We start from the raw sequence: 21,759 nt of genomic DNA, 5'->3' as shown, positions 1-21,759 counted from the left end.
GATTTTTTCTTCTATTATTGCAATAGAAGAAAAAAAATGAAAACAGATGCCTTGAAAGCTAGAACACAGTTAGGGTACACGTACACCCACTTTTGTATCTCGAGCCATAAAAATTCATACCTCACCACAAAAATTTTGAATCAAACACCAAAAAATTAGTATCTTGAATCACAAAAATTCATAACTTTCGAGCCGTCTTTTCTGAATTGTGCCAACTTTTTTAACCACGAAATCTCATAACACGAGAACCACAAAAATTCGTAAAATGTCGTATCACAAAAATTCATATCATGAGCCATAGAAATTCATACACCACAAACAAGAAGTGTATACTGAAGCATTTCCCCATTGTTTAATTAATATTTGCTTATCTGAGTTTTTCAAATGTTATTGATACCACAGAAATGGGTACCCAGTCTGATTCAACTGCAGGTCCACCACCACCAACTGCAAGTCCACCATCACGATGGGGTAAGTTCATTAATTCACAGAAAAAGTTTGCATATTATGACAAATGAAATTTTTTTGCTAATTCATCATCTACTGGTATGAACGTTTTTCAACTTGCAGTCATAAAAGTGATCGTCCTAGTCTTCGTGATAGTCTTCGTGATAATCGCCGTTATCTTATGCGCTTGGGCCAGGAGATTGAAACGGGCGATTGTTTCAGAACTGAAACAAGCCCGTGCTACAATACCGCCACTGTCCTCGAATGTGGTTCAAGTTGGGGAAATGGATGCGCCCACAATGGAGACGTTCCTCCAAGACCTGGCAAAGGAAAAACCGGTAAGATTCACCGCCCAACAGTTACGTAGCTTCACAACCAATTACTCAGAGGTGTTGGGTTCCGGAGGCTCTGGAGTAGTTTACAAAGGACAATTCCCGAATGGAGTCAAGATTGCGGTAAAGGTCCTGATCAGATGGAGCTTACTGGATAAAAGAGCCGAAAAGCAGTTCATGGCGGAGGTGAGCACTATTGGAAGGACTTACCATATGAACCTAGTGAGGCTATACGGTTTTTCCTATGATCGCTCAATGAGTGCGTTAGTTTACGAGTACATGGAAAATGGATCATTGGATAAGTACTTGTTTAGTGATGATGCACAAGGAATTGACTGGAATAAGCTGCATGAAATTGCGATTGGGACGGCGAAAGGTATAGCTTACCTTCACGAAGAGTGTGAGCAAAGAATCATACATTATGACATAAAGCCTGGGAACGTGTTGTTGGATGCCAATTTTAACCCTAAGGTGGCGGATTTCGGCCTTGCAAAGCTTTGCAATAGAGAAAACACCCATGACTCTCGCATGGGATATAAAGGGACCCCCGGTTATTCGGCTCCAGAGTTTCTTCTCCATAACTTCCCTATCACTCACAAATGCGATGTTTATAGCTTCGGCATGCTTTTGTTTGAGATAGTGGGAAGGAGGAGGAATGCTAAAATGCGATCCACCGACAGCCTGGATTGGTTCCCCAAACATGTTTGGGATGATTATGAGAAAGGTGAGCTGGCAACAATGACAGTGTCGTGTGGAATAGAAGAGAAGGATAGAGAGAGAGCACAGAGAATGGCTAAGGTGGCATTGTGGTGTGTTCAGGACTCATCAGAGGCTAGGCCACCGATGAGTGCCGTGGTGAGAATGTTGGAAGGAGCCGTGGAGATCATGCCACCTCCTAAACCATTCCTGTTATCCATTTTCTGTATGGATTAATGTTCTCAATCCACCTACTTACACGATTATAGTTCAAAATATACAACTAATTCTTATGTATGTGTCAAACTGAAAACTAGATTTCCATCGTGCTAGAGTCCTACTCTTTAAACAGAGTTTCAAGGCCTGAGAAGATTAAGTTCAAAGAATAGAGAATGACCCCTGGTTAGAGAGAGCAACAAAGATTGGGCAACCCGTTCAATCATTTATTAGAACTGTTGTAAAAAAATGAATAGGAGGCTGTACATAGATATACTATTAAGAACATTGAAAGAGAAAAACAGAAAACTTAAGTTTATCCTTCTTCCGAAAAGCGGAAAAAAAAAAAAGAGGAAACCTTCAATGGTAGTTCATGAAACCTTGAACGGTTGATGAAAAGCTTACTGCGGTATGTCGACGGAGCCAACGCGCTTCATTCGTTTCTTCCCGTCTTTCTGCTTTTCCAACAACTTCCTCTTCCGATTCACGTCTCCACCACCTTCACACCTTACAACAACATCCTTCCTATAGGCTTTAATCCTGAGACAACCAAGAAAAAGAGGGAAAAAAGAGAGAATAAACTTCAATTGCAAGAATTGAGGATGCTAATTGCAAGTAATGCCAATGAAAGAGATTATTTCCAAAAAATGAAATAATTTTGAGTGAACTCCAAGATAAACCCACAAAACGACGACAGAACTATGTAGTAAGGGGAAAAGAAAATTTTAAACTTACGTCTCTCTCGCGATTACTTTTGAGCCAATAGCAGCTTGTATTGGTACCTCAAACTGTTGCCTGTTCATGTCATAAGTATCAAAATAAACAGAGCTCAAAACTACTGAAACAAGCAGAACATATAGTAAAATGCAAATTTACTGGAAATCAGTAAACCTGTCTATGAATTTCTTAAGCTTCTCCACAAGATCACGAGCAACATGTTATGCCTTCAATTTGTGAACAATTGCAGCCATGGCATCAACTGGTTGTCCATTCAAGAGAATATCAAGTTTCACCAAATCGGAGGCTTGATATTTGTTAAGTATCCACGGTATCCACCAAGAAACAACTCATTTCAAGTTGGAATCGCCATATGTAAAAGTGAGAATTTGAAGACCTACTGGCAAAGCATCTGGTTGAGAATCTGGTATTGGATAATTCACTTTTGTTGAAGCATCTCAACTAGCCTTCCTCACCCCCTCATTTGCAATGGGCGGAGAGGGCTCGAGACTTTAAGAACCAAGCTCGGGTGACTTAGAAAATAGGGAATGTGTGGAACAATCCTGGTCACTTCCCACTTAGTAGGCCCCATTAGCAATGAGTGGAGAGGCCGCCCAGCAGTGGCGGAGGGAACTCAAGCCCAGTGGGGGCCCGTAACCCCCCCTCGAATTCCTTTTTTTTTTTTTTGCTTTGACTTTAACTTATAACCTCTTATGTATTTGAGCTAAAATTATCAATTCAAGCCCAGTTTATGCCGAAGTGGGTTTCGATTTAGTGTGTTAAACTTCATTTTTATTATTTTTTTAAACATGAATGTACATCGAAGATGTATCAATCATATTGGGTTAACATGATTTTTAGCTTGGTTGACGGTCTCAACAAGTTCTGACTACTAGACAGTTCCACTCATCGAATTGGCCTGAAAAAGACCATCAAAGAGTTAGGATTTGGACGGTCCAATGACTCCAATCCCACAAGGGAACTGGAGAGGTTTTTTCTACATAGTCATAGATTAAGAAAACACTTAAAATGAATCAAATCTTGTGTCAACAACTCCTGAAAACGTCATGAAATTATGTGTTCCTCATCATAAAGTACCGAGTGTCTAATTGTGCCCCCATTGCCACCAATTCGTGGCAACGCCACTGCCGCCCAAGCTCACATATTTGTTTGGAAGATAACAATTAATCAATGTTGGACGATCTATAACAGTGATCACTAATCAAATATATTGCCGGTAAACATGAGGCATGAAGTTCTTAACTAGCCTATACCATCATAACAATGAGACTTGCAATTTACAACCTCATGCAGTCATGCTATATCATAAAGCTCCTGAAGGGACCCATCAAAGCATGGGGTGACCCCTACATTTCAGATGCATCTAGATACCCATGCAAGGCTGCAAGCATGTTTTGAACTTGTCTGCATTTATGAGCGTGAATCGCCTTACACATGAGCGAGAGAGAGAGAGAGAGACAGAGACAGAGACAGAGAGAGACAGTCACAACAATTCCACATTCTGCTTACACACAAGTAACAAGATACTCCGCAAAGCCAAACACAAACTCATTATAAAATCTGACAAATTACGTTTCACATCAAGTTTTTGCTTTGCACACTTATTTTGCTCATCAAAATGGAACCACAACATACACTAAGCAAGTATATTAGCGATTATGGGGGGGGGGGGGGGGGGGGGGGGGGGGGGGGCGGGGGGGTGGGGTTGGGGGTGGGGTGGTGTTGTGTTGAGGTGGGGAAGTTACCTATCTATAAATGTGTACTCCAACTGCTCCCCTCTACGTTCAGAGCAAAGAGTAATAACGGGACCCACATACCTTCGAGTCAACAAAGAGGAAGCATGAAAATATTTTGTTCACATGGCAAAAATATAATGACGTAAGGTGCAAAGGGTTTTTGAGAGCTTACTCGCTAGGAATAATTATTGTTGCTATTACCATCGGTTCCCAAGCAGCAGCCACTCTTTTTTTGGGGTTTGAAGGCAAAGCAGCAGGATTTTTAACTTGTACTTTGCTAATCAAGCAGCCAACATTTGTTGCTTCGTAAACCATCATGTAATCCAATCATAATATACAACACAACATGTAGGACATACCTTCCATCCAAATACTCAAAAATATAGGGTACTGTCGGGACAGTAGAAATGCAATGAGCTCCATACTCCTACCATTATAATGCTAGATAGTCAACAATACACAAAATTGTGCATATCATGGCTTCACAGCCCCTAAATAACTTCACGTGTAAATGGTCAATAACAATGTAATAAGCACTCAAGGCATGTGAGAAATTGTGAATACTCTGGTATATGAAATATCACACTTCCACTTGCATTGAAATGCCATGCCAAGAATCAATATGATGCCAATAATGTCGTTAGCTTCTACATTTTGAAACGCCACTTTTTACTGTTGTGACTCCTCTTTTCTTCAATTTCCCTTCTTCAGCATGAATTTTTTCCTCCTATTTATGGTTTTATGGGCTATATTATTAAGGCACAATTATTCATCTTTACCAAACTGCCTCTACTATTATGACCAGAGATCGCCACATCGTGCCTCAATAATCATTTGCAACGCAAACATCAAAATTCACTTGTGGTGCCTCTTCAAGATCAGGAAATTCCTCAAAATATTCAAGTTCCTTTTATTGTTGTTGCAACTCCAATTCTGATACCAGTCATGGGAAATCAATACGTGAACAAGTTAGCTTTTCTTGGATGTATGACCTTCATTAATTAAAAATGTCCAAGGCTAGGAAACTTGACGTAGGCTTTGACGCTTTGTAGCCATACCTTCCGTGTTCCCTCCATACTGCTACTGGGCTTTGTACTACCACATGTTCCTACTGAATCCATAATGCATGATAGAAACTTTTTTATGTGTCTGTCTAGAGTCAGGGTTCTCCGAGCAACCATTACTAGAGAAAACATGCTACACGCAACTGTAACCATATCTTGGTAATTTTTATGGTTCATCATACATTTATCATGGAGAATAGTAATACCTGTTCAAGACGCTGATGAAAGACATCCATGTGAAGCAAGCCTAAGAAACCACACCTGCAGGAAGAACACAACAAGCATAATCAGATTTGAAGATGTAAGCAGCATCATATCTTAACATAAACTAATCCACAAGGACAACACATAAATCCCAGACCAAGTGCGGTGCTACTCTCCTTAGTGACTGAGACACTTGCATCATTGCATGCGAGTCTCTCTATTGCATGGTTAAGTGCCTCGAAATCAGATCCCTCAATTGGGTAAACACCAGAAAACACCATGTGTTTTACGGGCTTGAAACCTGAAAATATTGCAAATATAAAATAGACAAGCAAAGAAATATCTGAACCATAAAAGAAAAAATTTGCATTGTATTTTAGTTTTTGAGCAACCAATCATCAATAGAAATCTTGCTGAATGACATTGGCGAACCGCCGTATGCAACCAAGTTATAGTTATAGAAATATTTTTCTTCACTTCACTAGATATTAGCCCATTGGCCATCCATTATTTTCTGCAGAAAGAAACTGGAAACAGGGGCAGACAGGAAGGTTGGACAGGATTTGTTACCCTTTAGCATGCAGATTTCTATACGTTACTATTCCAACATTTCCAAGGTCCACTTATGAGCAGATATGTGTCAGAAATCAATCACCATAGTGAAGAAAACCACATGGACCTGAGGTGGCAAGAAATTCAAAGTAACCTAAAAGCCTGACACAAACGAGCAACACAACACAGGCATGCCAGACATGAAAATTTTCCAAAAGTGTAGGAAATGCTACTTAGGGAATGTGCTTAAAATGTGTAGCTTATACTTCTTCCTATAGAGAATCTCCCAATTAAAGATGTCAAGAAAATGTGACATGAAACATGAAATTAATTCCAGAAGTCTACAAAACAAGGATTTTAGGGGATAAATCTGCATCGTTTTTTTTAGTAGATCATATAGTAATCCTATTCAAACCTTAATTTGTTCCGTGTGAGTTTTAATGATAAACATACGTCCACAACTGTTCAAAGCCTATCAGTTCAAAGCCTATCGAGGTCAGAAATTCTTTAAGAAGAGGTAGGCCATAATCAGAAAATATGCCTGTGTGGGGAAGTTACTGATGAGTGTCAGTATACAAACTGTATCTGAGAGGCCGAGCAAAAAAAATACGGTCTCTGACTTGGCCACAGATTATTCTTAGAGATGAAAGTACATGGGAGTGGCTCTGCAATGCTCCGACTTTGATACGAAGTATCACCAACATGTGCCTCTTTAGTTGAGCGCATGCCGCTCACAACATATCCCACTTGTCCAGTTAAAAGGACTCCAGTAGACGTGAGTTCGGGATGCATGATTCCAACGTCCAAAACTTCATAAGATTGACCTGTCGCAGCAGATGAAATCTTATCTCCCTTGCGCAAAGTGCCGTCAACGACTGCCATGTGGCAGATTACTCCCTTGTATTCATTGTAATAAGAATTCAACAAGAGCATAGGTAAAGGTGAATTGCAGTTCCCAGTAGGAGGAGGCATTCGTTCTATGACAGCTGGAAGAACGTGCTCAAGGCCTTGACCCGTCTTGGCAGAAGTTAAAAGAGCATCATTCGGGTCAAGATCAAACATGGATTTCAGCTGAGCTTTAACACGCTCTGGATCAGCAGTTGGAAGGTCAATTTTATTTATTACAGGGATTATTGTTAGGTTAGATTCAAAAGCAAGATAAAAGTTGGCAACAGTTTGTGCTTGGATGCCTTTGGCAGCATCAACCACCAAAAGAGCACCTTGACAAGCCGCTAAGGATCTCGATACTTCATAGCTGAAATCAACATGACCAAGAGTGTCGACTAAGTTTAACAAAAACCCGACAGGTCTATGTGCATCAATACCATCGGCACCCTGAAACTTGTGATCATGAAACATTGTTGCTGTTTGGGCTTTGACGGTTATTCCCCTTTCACTTTCTACCTTAGAGAATCAAAGTATTGTTATGTGAAAAACACATAAAATAGTGTAGACAACTAAATTGCAGTAAACCGAAAATAAGGAAAACAGCCTCTGAAACTCTAAGTACTGCTTTATATTAGCTCAAACACAATCAGTAGCCATTTTTAAAAAAATATATATACACCTCTGCTCTAAACAACTAAATTGCAGTAAACCAAAAATAAGGAAAACAGCTTCTGAAACTCCAAGTACTGCTTTATATTAGCTCAAAGTCTAAAACACAATCAGTGGCCATTTATCAAAAGAAAAAATCACCTCTGCTCTTAGGCCCTTGGCCCACTTGGGATGGCTAAACTACTGCTTAGGAACCTATTAGCTCAAATACAATCACTAGCTATATATCAAAAAAAAAAAAGAAAACCCTCTCCTCCAAGGCCCTAAGCCCACTTGGAATGGCTACTACCTACTCAACCTAAATTTCAACCATACACTTACGATGTATTTCTCTTCAAATGAATTCACAAAACATAAGAGAATATATAGATTACCAATGAGAAAAAGTGTTCAAAGTACCTATGTCGCAGTTGTTTCTAAGGAATTAGCCCTTGCTCTGTAATATTTGTCCCACATTTCCCTCTTATAGATTTCATGTATCTCTATCTTCTTTTTCCTTCTGACTTCCAATCAACAAGAAGAAGAAAACAGTTCCCAACTCACAATCCACAACTGAAAGACCTCACTCAAAAAATTGACGGCAAAAGACATAGATTCCAAATCCACATAGCCAAACCGAAATTCAGCAAATAAACTTGTCAAGGCCAATAAAATTGTTAAAGGATCCAATTCAAAACCAATTGGCAATAAGTGGAGTGGCCGCCCAGGCTCTTATACTAGTTTTTGAGGTTATATTTAACCAATGGGGGACAAGCGCTAACACTCCCCGCGTGTGCGACCCCTGAGCCGCACGTGGAAAGGTAAACAAGGGATCCATAATGTAGGGATCACAATGAAACAAGGTGCACTAAAGGCACAAATAACGGAGCAATCAATCAAGAGAGTCTTGTCCAAAAACCTCCGAAATCCTAGCTCTAGTACCATGTTAAGCATTCAACTCAAAACCAATCCTCAAAGAGTGGAGAGACCACACACACTCATATAGTTTTGGAGGGTTATAATTAACTGATGTCGAACTAGCTCTCACAAAAACCAATAGTAACAACAACAATAACAAAAGTCAAAATAATCATAAAGACCTTGTACCTGCAACTTATCTAGGTACTGAGGCTGACCAAGTCCTCTTTTTATGGTCCCGGTGAGCTATAAAATACGGTCAGCGAGCATCGACTTGCCGTGATCAACATGGGCAATAATTGAAAATTTCCTAATCCTTTCAGGTGGGTGCTGGCTTAAATCAATGGAATTGACATTGTCTTTGCTATTTTGGCTGGAATGAGAATAAAAGGCAGGGTGATTCCACCCAAATGGGGTCCAACTGAGTCTACTCTCAACAGGGTTAACTCTGTCTGTAGTAAATAATGGCCTAATTTTGGAGGATGAAAAGCATATGAAATACCTTCCGAAGGTGTTTGAAGCTCCCCTGAAATAACCCATTTGCGGGTTTAGAAAGAAACCCTAATATGGTGGGGAAATGGTGCTATTCGAAGCTCTCCTGGAGTGACTGAAGGGTGTTTCGGCCATTTTCTATCTGGTGGGAGTTGAGCAGATAGATTTAGGCCTTCTTTCACGGGGCAAAATAGAGACGTTTGTTATTCAGGTGAGATTAGTGTTGGCGACATTTTGTACTCTTGCAGGTCGTGTTAGGCGGGAGCCCAAATTGGTCTACATTGGGAAACAACACTCCTTCTGTCTCGAAATGAATTGTCAATTTTCACCGTTCGTTTCTCTCAAAAATCGTATCTTGTATTTTTTAAATTGTAATACATGTATAATTTTGAAAATTTTGCATATCTATCAAACGAGATTTATATTATTATAAAAAATTAGTCACCGTTCTAGTAAATAGAAAAAATATTTATTTTCAAATAAGTACGCTTTCTGCAAATTTTAAATTTAAAAAATAATAGATTTACTGAAATCTAAAAATATGTAATATGAATTTTGTTTGAAACATCTCGATGAGAGCTTTTAAACGATACACAAAAAATTGAAAAATTATTTTCGTAAGCACATTAATTTTAGCTTGAAAATTGAAAATATATACTTATTTTTAAAGAAGGTTTAGTGAATGGGGGCCGCGAATTCTTAAAATTTTAACAAAAACCATATAAAAAATTCTTTGAGAGGTCCAAAACAAAAAATAATTGATAAACCTTTTTGGGACGAAATGGTTACATATAAAATGTAATTAGGCAGAATCTAACAGGCCGATAAACGATCAATTGTTCAGGCTTTGGTTGAAATTTAACAAATCTTAGAAACATGTTCAATATATATATATATATATATATATTTTTGGGGGGTCAAACCATTCCTTAATGAACTTTTAACAAGCCCAACATGAATCGAGCTAAAGTAGTTTGATTTTTTAACAAACGTATACATAATTGGGTTTGTATTCTTGTTTTTTTTTTTTTTTTTTGCCAAAATGGTAAGAGTTATAGTATACTAGAAAACAGCCGAATACATTGAAGTTGGATATCGTCCTTGTTAAGATCGTATCCTCTAAATGCGATTAAAAATGTGATGAATGGGTGATTTGTGAATTAGGTACTTAACAATATAATGGAGGTTATACAATTCTCTTTAGACCATTTTTCTGTTCTTTTGCTATTGGATTGTATTTTTATTTGAAGAAGTATAACCGCAAGGAAGAGGGAAAAAAAAACATCCGTACGTCTTATCGTCTTTCATGTTCGTAAAAACGTTCTATGGTAGAATTTATAAAAAAAATCCTTTGTTTTGGGGAGATTGAATTAGTAAGTGGAAACATTATCATCCCTCGTTTTTTCTGTATTTTTTGTAAGATCTGGAATGAGCCTCGCGTAGGCGTTCGGTCAATGGTGCAGTCATAGTAGACTTTTCTGAAAAACTGGAAAACAAAATTAGGCTCCGTTTCGGAACCAAAAAAAAACTCTTATTTTTTAAGAAGGCAATTTTAAGTTAAAAAATTATTGATTTATTGAAATCTAAAAATATGCAATATGAATCTTGTTTGGAATACGATGCAAAAAAAAATTAAAAAATTATTTTTCATTTACTTTATTTTTGAGTTTGAAAATGTAAAATAAGCTGTTTATTTTTTAAGAAGATTTTTGGAACGGAGTTTTATTGTTCAAAAGCTCATCCCTGTGAGGTGGACTTTTGAACAGTCTTTGCTACGTTTAAGGTAATTATTTTTAATTTGTCTCAATGATAAAAAAGTAGAAATACATGAATCGAATCTCAAAAGAATAAAGCAATCCAAAAATAATTTTTAAAAAACTACTCGTTTTAATTTAGTATATCGGTTGGTGAACTTCATTTAGTTTTTTCTTTTTTTATCGTCTTCATTTAGCTTTTAGTTTATATATTATTTGCGAATTGTTGTTAGAGGAATAAGAAAAATTAAAAAATAATAACACTAAAATAACTATAGAATAGTAAGATTAGGGTTGATAAACAAGCCAAGCAAATGGATAATCATGGTTTGATAACTTAATGAGCTTCAAAAATATGTTCGAACTTATCTTATTAATTATGAGAAGAGCCGATCTCAAAAGACCTTTAATTAAGCCAAATACGATCCGATTTTCAAGTAATTTTTTAAACATAATAAGTCAAATGAGCCAAGTAGCAGAATGTTCAAACTTGGTTTGAAATCTTAACGAGTTTTCAAAAAAAATGTTCTAATCTGGTTTGATTATATAAGAACCAATCTTAAACAAGCTTTTAACGAACGAATATGAGCTCAAATTCGCATAGCCTTTGTTCATTTAGCAGCTCTACGATAATCAAAAATGTCTCTTATTCGTTCTTTTAGACTGAACTTAAATCTGAAAATTTTGTCCTTATTTAATTTTTTTTGCATTTATTAGTTTTGCCCTAAATTTTTTTATGGGTTATTAATTCGTCTCAACGAAAGGAATCAGAATAAGAATTTTCATTTTTGCACTAGAAAGTGGTTATTTATCAAAATATTTGGATAAAAATGCCAAAATTTTTACTTTTCTAATTCCTCTCGTCGAAACGAATCAATAACCAAAAAAATTTGGCACCAAATTTAAAAAATATGAAAAAAATTCAAATAAAGACAAAAAATTCAAATTTAAGTTTAGACTAAAAGAACGTATTATAGAAATTTGGTGTGCAATGATAACGATGTCGGAAACAGCGTTAGGTGTGGTTTCCTAGACCAGACAAACTCATTGCATTTGTTTTTTATTGACCTTGGGATCACCAGCTTGTCATTTTATTATTTAATGTCCTGCGCTCCTATGGTTAGGCTGTCGGTGGCATGTGATTGTGAAGGAATTCTTTTGATATGTTGGTTGGTTGGTTAAATTTATTTACCCTTTTCATTGACCTCGAAGGTAAATAAATAGTCTCTCTTTCTTTGGTTCAGCGTAAGGATTGTTCAGATCAGCTTATACGTATCTCAGTTAATCTCTTATTCGGTTCGATTAAGGAATATCATTCACGCCAGAACTAGAAAATCCACAAGAAATTACTTTATTTCGGCCAAACCCCGATAATCTAACCACGGTTAATTACGAGGAGAACAAATCCATCAACCAACTGGACTAACCCTTGGAGCTGGTCGCAATAAGCGTTTTCAAGAAAGCATAGGTGAAAGTACATTTTATGATGTTGTCGCGGGTAAATAAACGGACTAAACTTGACCTCAAATGGTTATAATTAGTAAAGTGACAAGAAAGACCAAGACAAATTATTTGTAAGAAAAAATTCTATAATTTGACCGACGGAAAATAATACTCCTATGAAGAGGGCAAAATGTAGTGGGTTGGAAACAATTCGAGCCGATCCGATTTTTAGAGTGTTCAAATTCCGCTCAAGCTTGAGTCAATTAAAAAGAAATGAGCAAATGAGCTGAGTTTAAACTCGAAAACTCAAGCTCGATCTCTAGAAAAATTATCGTGTAAACTAATATGTACAATACATATATACTACTAAAAAATATGTATATACTCTTACATAAATATGTTTCCCGTGGTCACGAGACGAACTTCAGTTACCTCGAATTCAGCTTATTTTAGAAACAAGTCTAAATTTGCTTGCTCAAAATTGTTTTATTTAATGAATCGAACTTTAACAGGATTTGAGTCTCGAATTATTTCAAAACAGCTCAATTTGTTTGTAGCCTTATGCAAAAAAAACATCTATAAAATTGGTCATTCGTTGTGCGAGGTTGGGCTTAGGTTGAGCATAATGCTAGTGTGTCTCTCTCCTCTTGTATGGGGATATCGTAATCCCCTATGACATAATTATACGAAGACATAATATTAATCATTTGAATGCATAACATTTTACCACTCGAAGGCATAATATTTTACCACAAAATTGTATTTTTTTTCCCACTCAAAGGCATAAATGTTTTTTTTTAAAATGGCATAACATATTCAATATTTTTAGATTCACTTTTTTACTGTATCTCCATCATAACATTAACCACTCAAATGCCTAACATTAACTACTCAAACACATAATATTAATCATTTGAAGGTGTACCATGTTACGGATTTGGGAACATCGTTAGAGAAGGACATGTTTTTTTTTAAATTACAAAAGTGAGAAGTACTGTATTAGTGTAAGCCTAACAACACTTATAATATAGGATTCATTACAAATATCTTGTCAAAATCAAACTAATTGCCAAACTGATACAGAACGAGAAAAGTACAAAACGGTTCATATTTCTTAGTAGTCTAAAAAAAAAGCTAAAATGTTAAGCCAAGTAAAAAGACAACAAATACTGAGCCGATTAGATAAACTCCAACCAAAATATACACACATCAATGAACTCCCAAAGCTACATAGAGGGCGGATAGTAGAGCACTGTTGACACAGATGCCGTTATGAATCAACATTATCCGAAAGAATCCGATCCATAGACGTAATAATATTCAGATCCGGATCCTCTAAATATAAACCCAATGAACTCCCAGATCCGGATCCCATTAGACGAACTCCATCCAAATATAAACAAATCAATGAACTCCCAAAGCTACATAGAGGGCGGATAGTAGAGCACTGTTGACACAAATGCGTTATGAGTCAACATTATCCGAAAGAATCCGATCCATAGACGTAATAATATTCAGATCCGGATCCTTTACGAGGACAGGTTATGTGTTTTCTTTTTTTGTTGGCAACTTTTCCCAAAAAAATACTCCATCCAGCTCTAGGGATAGTTGTTGAAACGGCGTCGACTGCGCTTGACGCATGGATTTATATAGTACTGCTACTAGTACAATTTTGTTTGCCCAAGTGTTCCTGAAAAGCGACGGCATAACTGCACACTTTTGCAGAGAGAGAGAGAGAGAGAGAGAGAGAGAGAGAAGTGTATAGCTGAGGAGAGCGAGGTAGCTAAGCTCATTAATGGTACTCAAATCTCAGCTCAAATTTGTGTAATCGTTATCATTTTGCCCCACGTTATCTTCGATTTGTTTCCATCTCACTCAACTTGTCTTTTTTGTTTGTCTGTGCTACTCATTTTCAATTTGAACTACAGGAGTGCTAGTTTCTGTGTCTCAACGCCTTTGTTTGTTCAGGTATTTCCCAGATCTGGTCCACATTGCCCTCGTATCCACCTCAATTTGCCTTAATACATATTTACAGATATCTACTTTATCCTTGAATTCTGCGTTCTATTATTTCCAGATCTTGAGAAGTACTCGTGTTTCGGGGTTGGATTGGTGGTTAAGGCCTAGAACTTGGATTGGTGGTTAAGGCCTAGAACTTAGGGGTTGCTCGTTCTTTGTTTCTCAAAATCTGTCAAATTCTTTGGGGTCAGTATAGAGCCTTGCTCCTACCTTAATTGTCCCCACTAGCGGGATTGGTCACCTAGGATTAGCGGAGGTGCACCGACACCTGACTTGTAAAATAATAGAAAAAACATTTATTCTTGAGTTTGTTGTTTTGTTCAATTTTTGCGATTTGTTCTTTTCAAAGGGGTTGTTAATTGTCCCCAGTTCACTAGCGGGATTGGTCACCTAGGATTAGTGGAGGCACACGTAAGCTGACCCGAACACTTGACCTATAAAAAAATAATAATAATAATTTATTCTCGAGTTTGTTGTTTTGTTCAATTTTTGTGATTTGTCCTCTTTAAAGGGATTGTTAATTGTGCTTGCGGTTAGTTTTTGAATTTCCAAGTGATTTGCAATTTGTGTTGTGCTTCTTTGTTAGTATAATCTTTGGAGGAGACTTTGGTGGGAAGCGGCTCTATTGAGTTAGAATGTACTACATTTCTAGGTTGTAGGAATGGTTATTGCCATCTCTACGTATGATGAGCCAAAGATGACTGATGTTCAATTTAGTATCTTATCGCAAGCTATTGTATTATTCACATAGCAAGTGATTGGCTTCTGAAACATGGATTGGGAAATCCTGTAGTGCAAGGCCCTGCAAGGCAGTAGGGCGCACACGGGCCATCAATCTTGACAATGAATGGTTGAGATGTGATTTTTAATTATGACCGGTTTACCGGTCATAACTGATTTTTGATCTGAATCGTTGATTGATGAGATCAACGGCCATGTGCTACCCTACACATGCACTACAGCACCCCCGGATCCTTGAAACATTATGATTACCACTTGTGTTTGTTTTGAACCGAAATGTTTTTCTTTCGAGAAAAAATAATTCCCCACAGAAAACGGGTTATTGTGCTTTGTTGTGACCCTCAAAATGATGGTGCTAATTGCTATGTTAGTGATAGTGGTGGGTGGTGTGGTGGTGGTTTTGTTTGAGTGGTGGAAAACGTTTTCCGCCAAAGTAATCTCATTTCCGTTGACTTTATTTCCTGTTTCTCAGAAAATATAGGAAAGTTATCCGGTTACTGTGTTCCACTGAAAGAAATGAAGCGTTAATGTATTTTAGTTGCAGTTAGTCATCTTGTGAGGATTGATAATCTGCGTACTGTGTCATTTCCAATTTTTAGCTTCTTACAATGTGGTTTTATATTTCTATTGAGTTTCACCCTTTAAGGATATTATCTGATTTTCCTGCTAAGTGACATTTGCTTTTTTGTTTTCACTTTTCCTTCTTTCCTTCAATTATTTTTTATGTCCATTTTCCGCCTTGTAGTTATGTATTTCGAGATTTAAATTTGTTTTGAACTTTACGGTGTTCAGGTTCCACGGTTTTCAGAGTAACCTTTGAGTGATGGGGAAATCTCCAGGGAAATGGATCAAGACTGTTCTCTTTGGAAAGAAGTCATCGAAGTCAAGTTTTTCAAAAGTAAGAGAGGTTTTATTAAGCAGTTCATAATGTGGTACTACTTACTTTCCTGCAGCCATGATTCACATAATGGCGTGCACATAACCACACGAGTAGTTCATGGGTTTCTCCTGTTTCCATTTGAAAGTCTAATCTGCGATTTCTTTATGTTGCATATAATTCTTTATGGGGTCTATCACTGAAGTGATGTAGGATTAGTGAAGCCTGTGGAAGAGTAGAGCACTCTTATTTGAGCTGTAACTGCAGATATGATGTTGAGAAGTTTTAAAAAGTTGCTTTCTAGGACCGATCAAAATCAGTAATCACGTGAAATGATGAAGTACTGGCTGTTGTCAGAAGGGTCTTTTGAGGTGAAAATCTATAACGACATTGGTTGGATGTCAATAGCAATGTAGGATATGCAAAATGGAGGAAGTAGCAGAGAAGCCGAGTATCAGAACCAAATGTCCTTGCCTCCTTGGGTATCACGCTTCACACCTAGTACTTAAAGCAAGGTTGTTAGCAATCTTGGTAGATCTTGCACTTGATATTTGTGAATATGTGTGTCATTTGACCATAAAATTTTGTGGGAACCTATTACTCAATACCCAAGGATCCAAAACCCAGTCAATGCCCGACAAAATGTCCTTACACTTAGATTGTAGAAAACTTAAGAAAACAGAAATATACTAGCAAAACATAGCTGAAGAAGTTCTACTCGACATATCCTAAAACTTCATAAATGTGGGGCAAAATGAGCTGCACCTGGTAATTAGATCAATAGCATACAAATTGCTTTACTTATACTTTCTATTGGTTAGTGACAGGCTTAAACTTTATTAGGTCATCTCATCACTTATGCCGTTTGACTCTTCTGCTACTTGTTTCATTGCAATATAGAACTTTGATTACTATCTTGAATGTTATTCTTTTTCTGCTTAGCTATAGCGGTGTCTTTATTTTGGGTAGTTTTGTCGTCTTCTTTGCAATTGCAAGTAAGTTTAAGTTCTAAATTTTGGTACTCATTTTTTATGTAGAATGCTGCAATTGAAGAGAAGGTGGCACCCTCTGACCCTTATGTGATCTCCGATCTGCCACCTCAGACCACTTATAGAAGTGATGAAAATACGGAGCTTGAGTTCTTGCCTGGAAATCAAGGAGCAGATACAGAAGGTATCGTGGTATCGAACTCGGCAAACAATGCCGAGATAATCAGGCAAGAGCAAGCTGCCACAAAGGCACAGGCGGCTGTCAGGGGCTACTTGGTAATATGCTTGTGTCCGTGCATGCACTTGTGTGATGCATAATGTTTTGCATTTTATCTTAGAGAATTCATTAGTGCGGAAGTAGTGAGGCTGATTCTCTCATTCTTTCTGTGTCATTTATTATTTGTTTGAATTTATGAAGTCATCTCAAATTTCCACTACACCTTTTAACTGGCTAAACGTATTTTCCGTGTGACAATAAGTTCTCATGCTCTTAACAATTTTTAATTGTTGGTTATTGTATGAAACGGGTGATAAACATGTTTTGTGTTATTGTGGGGTTCTGAGTAAGATAAAGTATAATTTGCTTATGGGACGAATATCAATTATCTGCTGACAAACATATGCAAGTAACATTGAAAAATATTGAAAAATTACAGGGGAAGCTTAATTATGTGATTTGGATGAATAATTGCATGACGTTAGAACTATTCTACTCGTATTCTCTTGAATACTTGTTCAATGGTCGACCTGTGTTGGTTGATCAATGAAGTGTTGGGATGTATTTTACAGTTCCCTTTTATGGAAAATTTGTGTTGTATCTATGTTGGGGATGCCTAATTTACTGGTTACATATCTCTTTGTAAAGGCTCGCCGGGCGTTTCAGGCCCTCAAGGGCATCATAAGGCTGCAAGCACTTATACGTGGACACTTGGTGAGGAGACAGGCTGTTGCTACTTGGCGGTGCATGCAAGCAGTCATTAAACTTCAGGCGCTAGCTCGTGGCCGAAAAGTCAGGCTTTCTGAAGTTGGGATTGAAGTGCTTAAAAAGCGCAGATTGGGAGAATCCATGGTAATCCCTTAATTGACATCAAACTTAAGATTTTGCATCCATAAGCCCCACTTCCTTATTATTCAATGAGTTTTTCTTTGTGGTATTTCTATATTATGTCTTCTCACATACGTCTCAATATTAGCCTTTTGGTATTTTTGGTTGTCCTTTCTGATGCACTTTCATGCCTCAGATTTTGTGTGGCAATTGCAGTATAGGATAAGCTGGTCTGTCTAGTAGTCAATATCTATGACATTGTGTGATTACCATAACTCAAAATAAGTACTTATTTTTAAGAAGGCAATTTCAAGCTCAAAAATAATGTGTTTATGCAAATAATTTTTCTGGCAATATGGATCTTGTTTGATAGATCTTTTGAACTGTGCAAAAAAAATTGAAAAATTATTTATCATTTGCATTATTTTGAGTTTGAAAATGTGAAATGAGTACTTATTTTTTAAGAAGGTGTTGTGGAATGGGGCCTCTCATCCCTATGAATTATCGCTGCTGGTAAAATCCTAGCCAACAGTTTTGACTGGCCATTAGACAGATCCTTTTTGACATTTTATTCCTATTTTACACCATTTTGTTGAGTCAAAGTTGGGTATCTCATGTTGTTAGTCAACCTCGTTCTTTCCAACTTCGTGGTCATTTTGCAGTCCTCAGGATGAACTACGTCGCTTACGGTGTATCACAATCACCAACTTGTCTTCTTATTCTTCGTAGCTGCCATCTCAAACTTTTTATGAAGGCGTTCATTTAAAGCCCAATTCATGTTACACAATAATGCAAGTACTCAATCTCAACTCCTTAATATGGGCATATAGACATTCTACTCTTTGCTGTCCAAACGTCAGTGTTTAAGGAGCAAGGTTTTTGGCCAAGTGGTTGGGCCCTTCTTTCCGGTTCATGAGGTCAATGTTTCAAAGCCACCTGTTCCCATTCCCCTCTCCTAGGCTGGGCCAGAGTAGGTAATTTCAATGTCAACAAGATTTCAGTCCAAGAATGTCTCCGACAATTTAACATTATTAATTGATTTTTCATTTGTGCCATTTCTCTCCGGTAAAGTTTCTTTCATCCCATTACGCCTCATTTTTTTCTGTTCTATGTTCCATGGTACTTGATCTTCTAATTCTGTTCTTTTTGTGCTTCGGCAGGAACGTGAACAGGTGGACATAATAGCTGTAAATGCACTTTCTATGTCAGAGAAGCAACCAACAAATGCTTTTCTTAGAAAGGTACATTGGACTTTTTGTGTTACCTTGCGTATGTGAGCTGCCTTCTTATTCATTGACTATAACAATAGCAAGACCATTGAGAAGCATTACCGTTCTGACCTTTTTTGGGGGGGGGGGGAAAAAATAAAATCCTTGATGTGCTGTTTTTCTCAATGGATCTTTCTGATTATAACCATTTTATTATCGTTTCTCCGCATGGCCAATAGTTAGATTGCTTTATCCTAGTCCTAGAAATCCATATCGATAATTCAAAAAGGTGCTTCATGCTTGTAATGGCAATGGCTGGCCCTCGTCTGTACAGGGCTTGGACAAATCAGCTTTGCTTAAGTACATTGGGTACCTTTTAAATGTTTATCAATAACTTGTATCTAGTATCTACACTCAAATGGGGAAAATTTGTTGCAAAAGACGATGATCGTACTAATGAACAATTTTCTGTAGCTGTATGTGATTGCCACATGGATTGGCATTTGACACTTATTGTTGCTTGTTTTAGCTTGTTGCTTCACTGCCTACTGCTATGCCCCTGAGCCTCCAGTATGATCGAGTTGAACCAAATTCAGTTTGGAACTGGCTAGAACTTTGGTCATCATCCCACTCCTGGGAACCACTTGCACAGCCAAAGAAGAGTCTCAACACAAAGCACAAGAAAAGGCAAACAAACAAGAAAAGTACCGAAAGAGAATCAGGAAGGCCAAAAAGAGGTGTCCAGAGAGTCCCTGCATTGAATAGTGACAGTAACTTGTTGAATTCCTCTTCTGAATATGTAAAACCCAAACGCAACCTGAAAAAAGCTCCAACCCATCAGACAGAACTAGTCAGAGAACATTCTCAAAATGAAGTTGAGAGAGTTAAACACAAAACAAGAAAAGTATCTGTTTCAGCTGAAGATGTTTCTGATCACAAGACAGAAGCTGTAACTGAAAAGCAAGAATTGGATAATTCCTCAGAGAAAACCAGTGATCTGACTGTTGTAGTTTCCGCACAGCCTGTGGTAGTAGAACCAGCTCCGAAGGAGTTGGAAGTGGATGAAACAGTTGAAATGTCGCAGATTGACCTACCTGCTGTTGAAGTACTTTCTTCTGAAAGTGGTGACAAGGTCATGATCAGTGATAAGATAATTGAAGAGTTAAGTTCCAAGGAAGATCAGATCATGGAGAAGCCCATAGCCAACGGTGACAAGATAATTGAAGAGTTAAGTTCCAAGGAAGATCAAATTACGGAGAAGCCAATGGCTGGAAGAAGGAAATCTTTCTCAGCAAAACAGGAGTATCCTGAGAATGTTTCACAAAATACTCCAACCTTGCCAAGTTATATGCAAGTGACTGAATCTGCAAAGGCAAAGCTTAGAGCGCAAGGATCGCCTAAGTTTGGTGAAGATGGGGCTGAGACTGGATTCGACAGGAGGCATTCTTTGCCATCTCCTATGAATGGGAAATTGAGCTCACTGTCACCTCGGGTTCAGAAACCAGTACAAGCAAATGGCAAAGGAGGAAGTAGAATTGATCGATCCCTGCTGTCTTCTAGAGATGGTAAATGTAACCTCCCTATTTCCTGCAATTTATTTGGTACCTCTGTCATGAGTTAGTCGTACTTGTCATCAGCTGCTAATATCAAGATTGTAGGCGACATCAGTGATTCTGGTGCTTGCCAATATTATGTAGTATGGATTGATAAGAGTTTATTCAAGTTAAAAAAGACAAAAGTTTGTTGGGATAATAGAATATGGATATAGACTATGCACATAACATATCTATGTGTATATGCATACGCTTTTACTGTTTTTCATGTCATCAAACTGCTTGTGCTTCTTGATTGGCTTGCGTAAATTGCTCTCAAATTGAGTTTACTGGCGTTCATTTCCTTTTCCCCTTAATCATTGTCTTTTCTTACATTTCTGATAAGTAACTTAAATCACAATAAGTTTGTCATTATTACATAGCTGTCTTTTACCTTGGAAATCTTTGTTTAAGGATTGTTCAAATTTCTGACTGATATTTCTTGTTTCAACTCTATATTCCAGAGAAGGTGCTGCAGCCAGGGTGGAAGAGGTGAGTGTGGTACACTTTCTTCCGAACATGATGGAGTCTGAAGGTGAAAAGTGTGGTACACTTTCTTCCGAACATGATGGAGTCTGAAGGTGAAAAGTGTGACTTGCTGACTGCTTCATTCCAGTTCTTCTCATGATTCTGGTTTTTCTGAAAATTGTAGAGTTAAACATGAAATGAACATGACAAATAAAAATGGTTTGATGTAAGTTTGAGTTTTCATGGTTTCTTTGGCATTTTAAGGTGAGCTACAAGGGAATGTATAGTTGTATACCCTCTGTGTGTTGGCTTTTATTTGACATCATTTGCTTGTGTTAATCGTTTATTTGTTTCTCCCTGTAGCATTTTACAATTTTACAACGCGAGAACTTGAACGTGCTTGATAAACTTGTGACTCTTTATAAATTGGATATTCAGTCATCTTTTGCAGCTCTTCTGGGAATTCTTTCTTCACAACTGGGCATCCTAGTTGGTGACCCTGTGCCAAATCCTCATTATGGAATAGAAGCAAGGAGAGCTGCTAATGGTACAGCAGAAGCTGTACAACAGTAGAGTACAGATGGTTTTTGCGCCCGTCTCGAGTCCCGCAAAGATGATCGGAGCACATATTGTTTACGGTCTCTATAAAAAATCATCTCAATCCGATATCGATAAAGGCGTTTACGAATCAT

At 37.6% G+C, this 21,759-nt stretch overlaps 2 protein-coding genes and 1 pseudogene across 4 annotated transcripts; 2 read left to right on the top strand and 1 right to left on the bottom strand.

The window, feature by feature from the left end:
- Nucleotides 1–276: 276 nt before the first annotated feature.
- LOC131304223 (rust resistance kinase Lr10-like) lies at nucleotides 277–2,056 on the top strand. The gene is made up of 2 exons (XM_058331373.1): nucleotides 277–471; nucleotides 571–2,056. The coding sequence occupies exons 1-2, from the start codon at nucleotides 405–407 to the stop codon at nucleotides 1,710–1,712; spliced, it is 1,209 nt and encodes a 402-aa protein (XP_058187356.1). The 5' UTR covers nucleotides 277–404; the 3' UTR covers nucleotides 1,713–2,056.
- On the bottom strand, nucleotides 331–9,107 carry LOC131304222 (translation factor GUF1 homolog, mitochondrial-like; annotated as a pseudogene).
- A 4,704-nt stretch (nucleotides 9,108–13,811) lies between these two features.
- On the top strand, nucleotides 13,812–21,508 carry LOC131304221 (protein IQ-DOMAIN 31-like). 3 transcript variants are annotated; one of them, XM_058331372.1, is made up of 8 exons: nucleotides 13,812–13,926; nucleotides 15,681–15,786; nucleotides 16,803–17,030; nucleotides 17,620–17,823; nucleotides 18,960–19,040; nucleotides 19,537–20,572; nucleotides 21,064–21,134; nucleotides 21,181–21,508. In XM_058331372.1, the coding sequence occupies exons 2-7, from the start codon at nucleotides 15,712–15,714 to the stop codon at nucleotides 21,093–21,095; spliced, it is 1,656 nt and encodes a 551-aa protein (XP_058187355.1). In that variant the 5' UTR covers nucleotides 13,812–13,926; nucleotides 15,681–15,711; the 3' UTR covers nucleotides 21,096–21,134; nucleotides 21,181–21,508. The 3 variants fall into 3 exon arrangements, with proteins under 3 accessions (XP_058187355.1, XP_058187353.1, XP_058187354.1); XM_058331371.1 differs by lacking the exon at nucleotides 13,812–13,926 and having other exon boundaries at nucleotides 15,668–15,786; nucleotides 18,957–19,040; XM_058331370.1 differs by lacking the exons at nucleotides 21,064–21,134; nucleotides 21,181–21,508 and having other exon boundaries at nucleotides 19,537–20,745.
- Nucleotides 21,509–21,759: the final 251 nt, after the last annotated feature.

The sequence above is a fragment of the Rhododendron vialii genome, chromosome 10a (assembly GCF_030253575.1).
Source record: "Rhododendron vialii isolate Sample 1 chromosome 10a, ASM3025357v1".
Taxonomy (NCBI): Eukaryota; Viridiplantae; Streptophyta; class Magnoliopsida; order Ericales; family Ericaceae; genus Rhododendron; species Rhododendron vialii.
Note: the sequence above shows the minus strand (reverse complement) of the source record. Positions and strands in the feature narration are given on the sequence as shown.

What these genes read in the sequence shown, in the direction of transcription:
- LOC131304223 (XM_058331373.1), top strand. Translation starts at nt 405, where the DNA reads ATGGGTACCCAGTCTGATTCAACTGCAGGTCCACCACCACCAACTGCA. An exon ending in AAGTCCACCATCACGATGGG is followed by an intron (nt 472 to 570) that starts GTAAGTTCATTA and finishes TTCAACTTGCAG; the next exon opens with TCATAAAAGTGATCGTCCTA.
- LOC131304221 (XM_058331370.1), top strand. Translation starts at nt 15,712, where the DNA reads ATGGGGAAATCTCCAGGGAAATGGATCAAGACTGTTCTCTTTGGAAAG. An exon ending in CGAAGTCAAGTTTTTCAAAA is followed by an intron (nt 15,787 to 16,802) that starts GTAAGAGAGGTT and finishes TTTTTTATGTAG; the next exon opens with AATGCTGCAATTGAAGAGAA. An exon ending in CAAATGCTTTTCTTAGAAAG is followed by an intron (nt 19,041 to 19,536) that starts GTACATTGGACT and finishes TGCTTGTTTTAG; the next exon opens with CTTGTTGCTTCACTGCCTAC.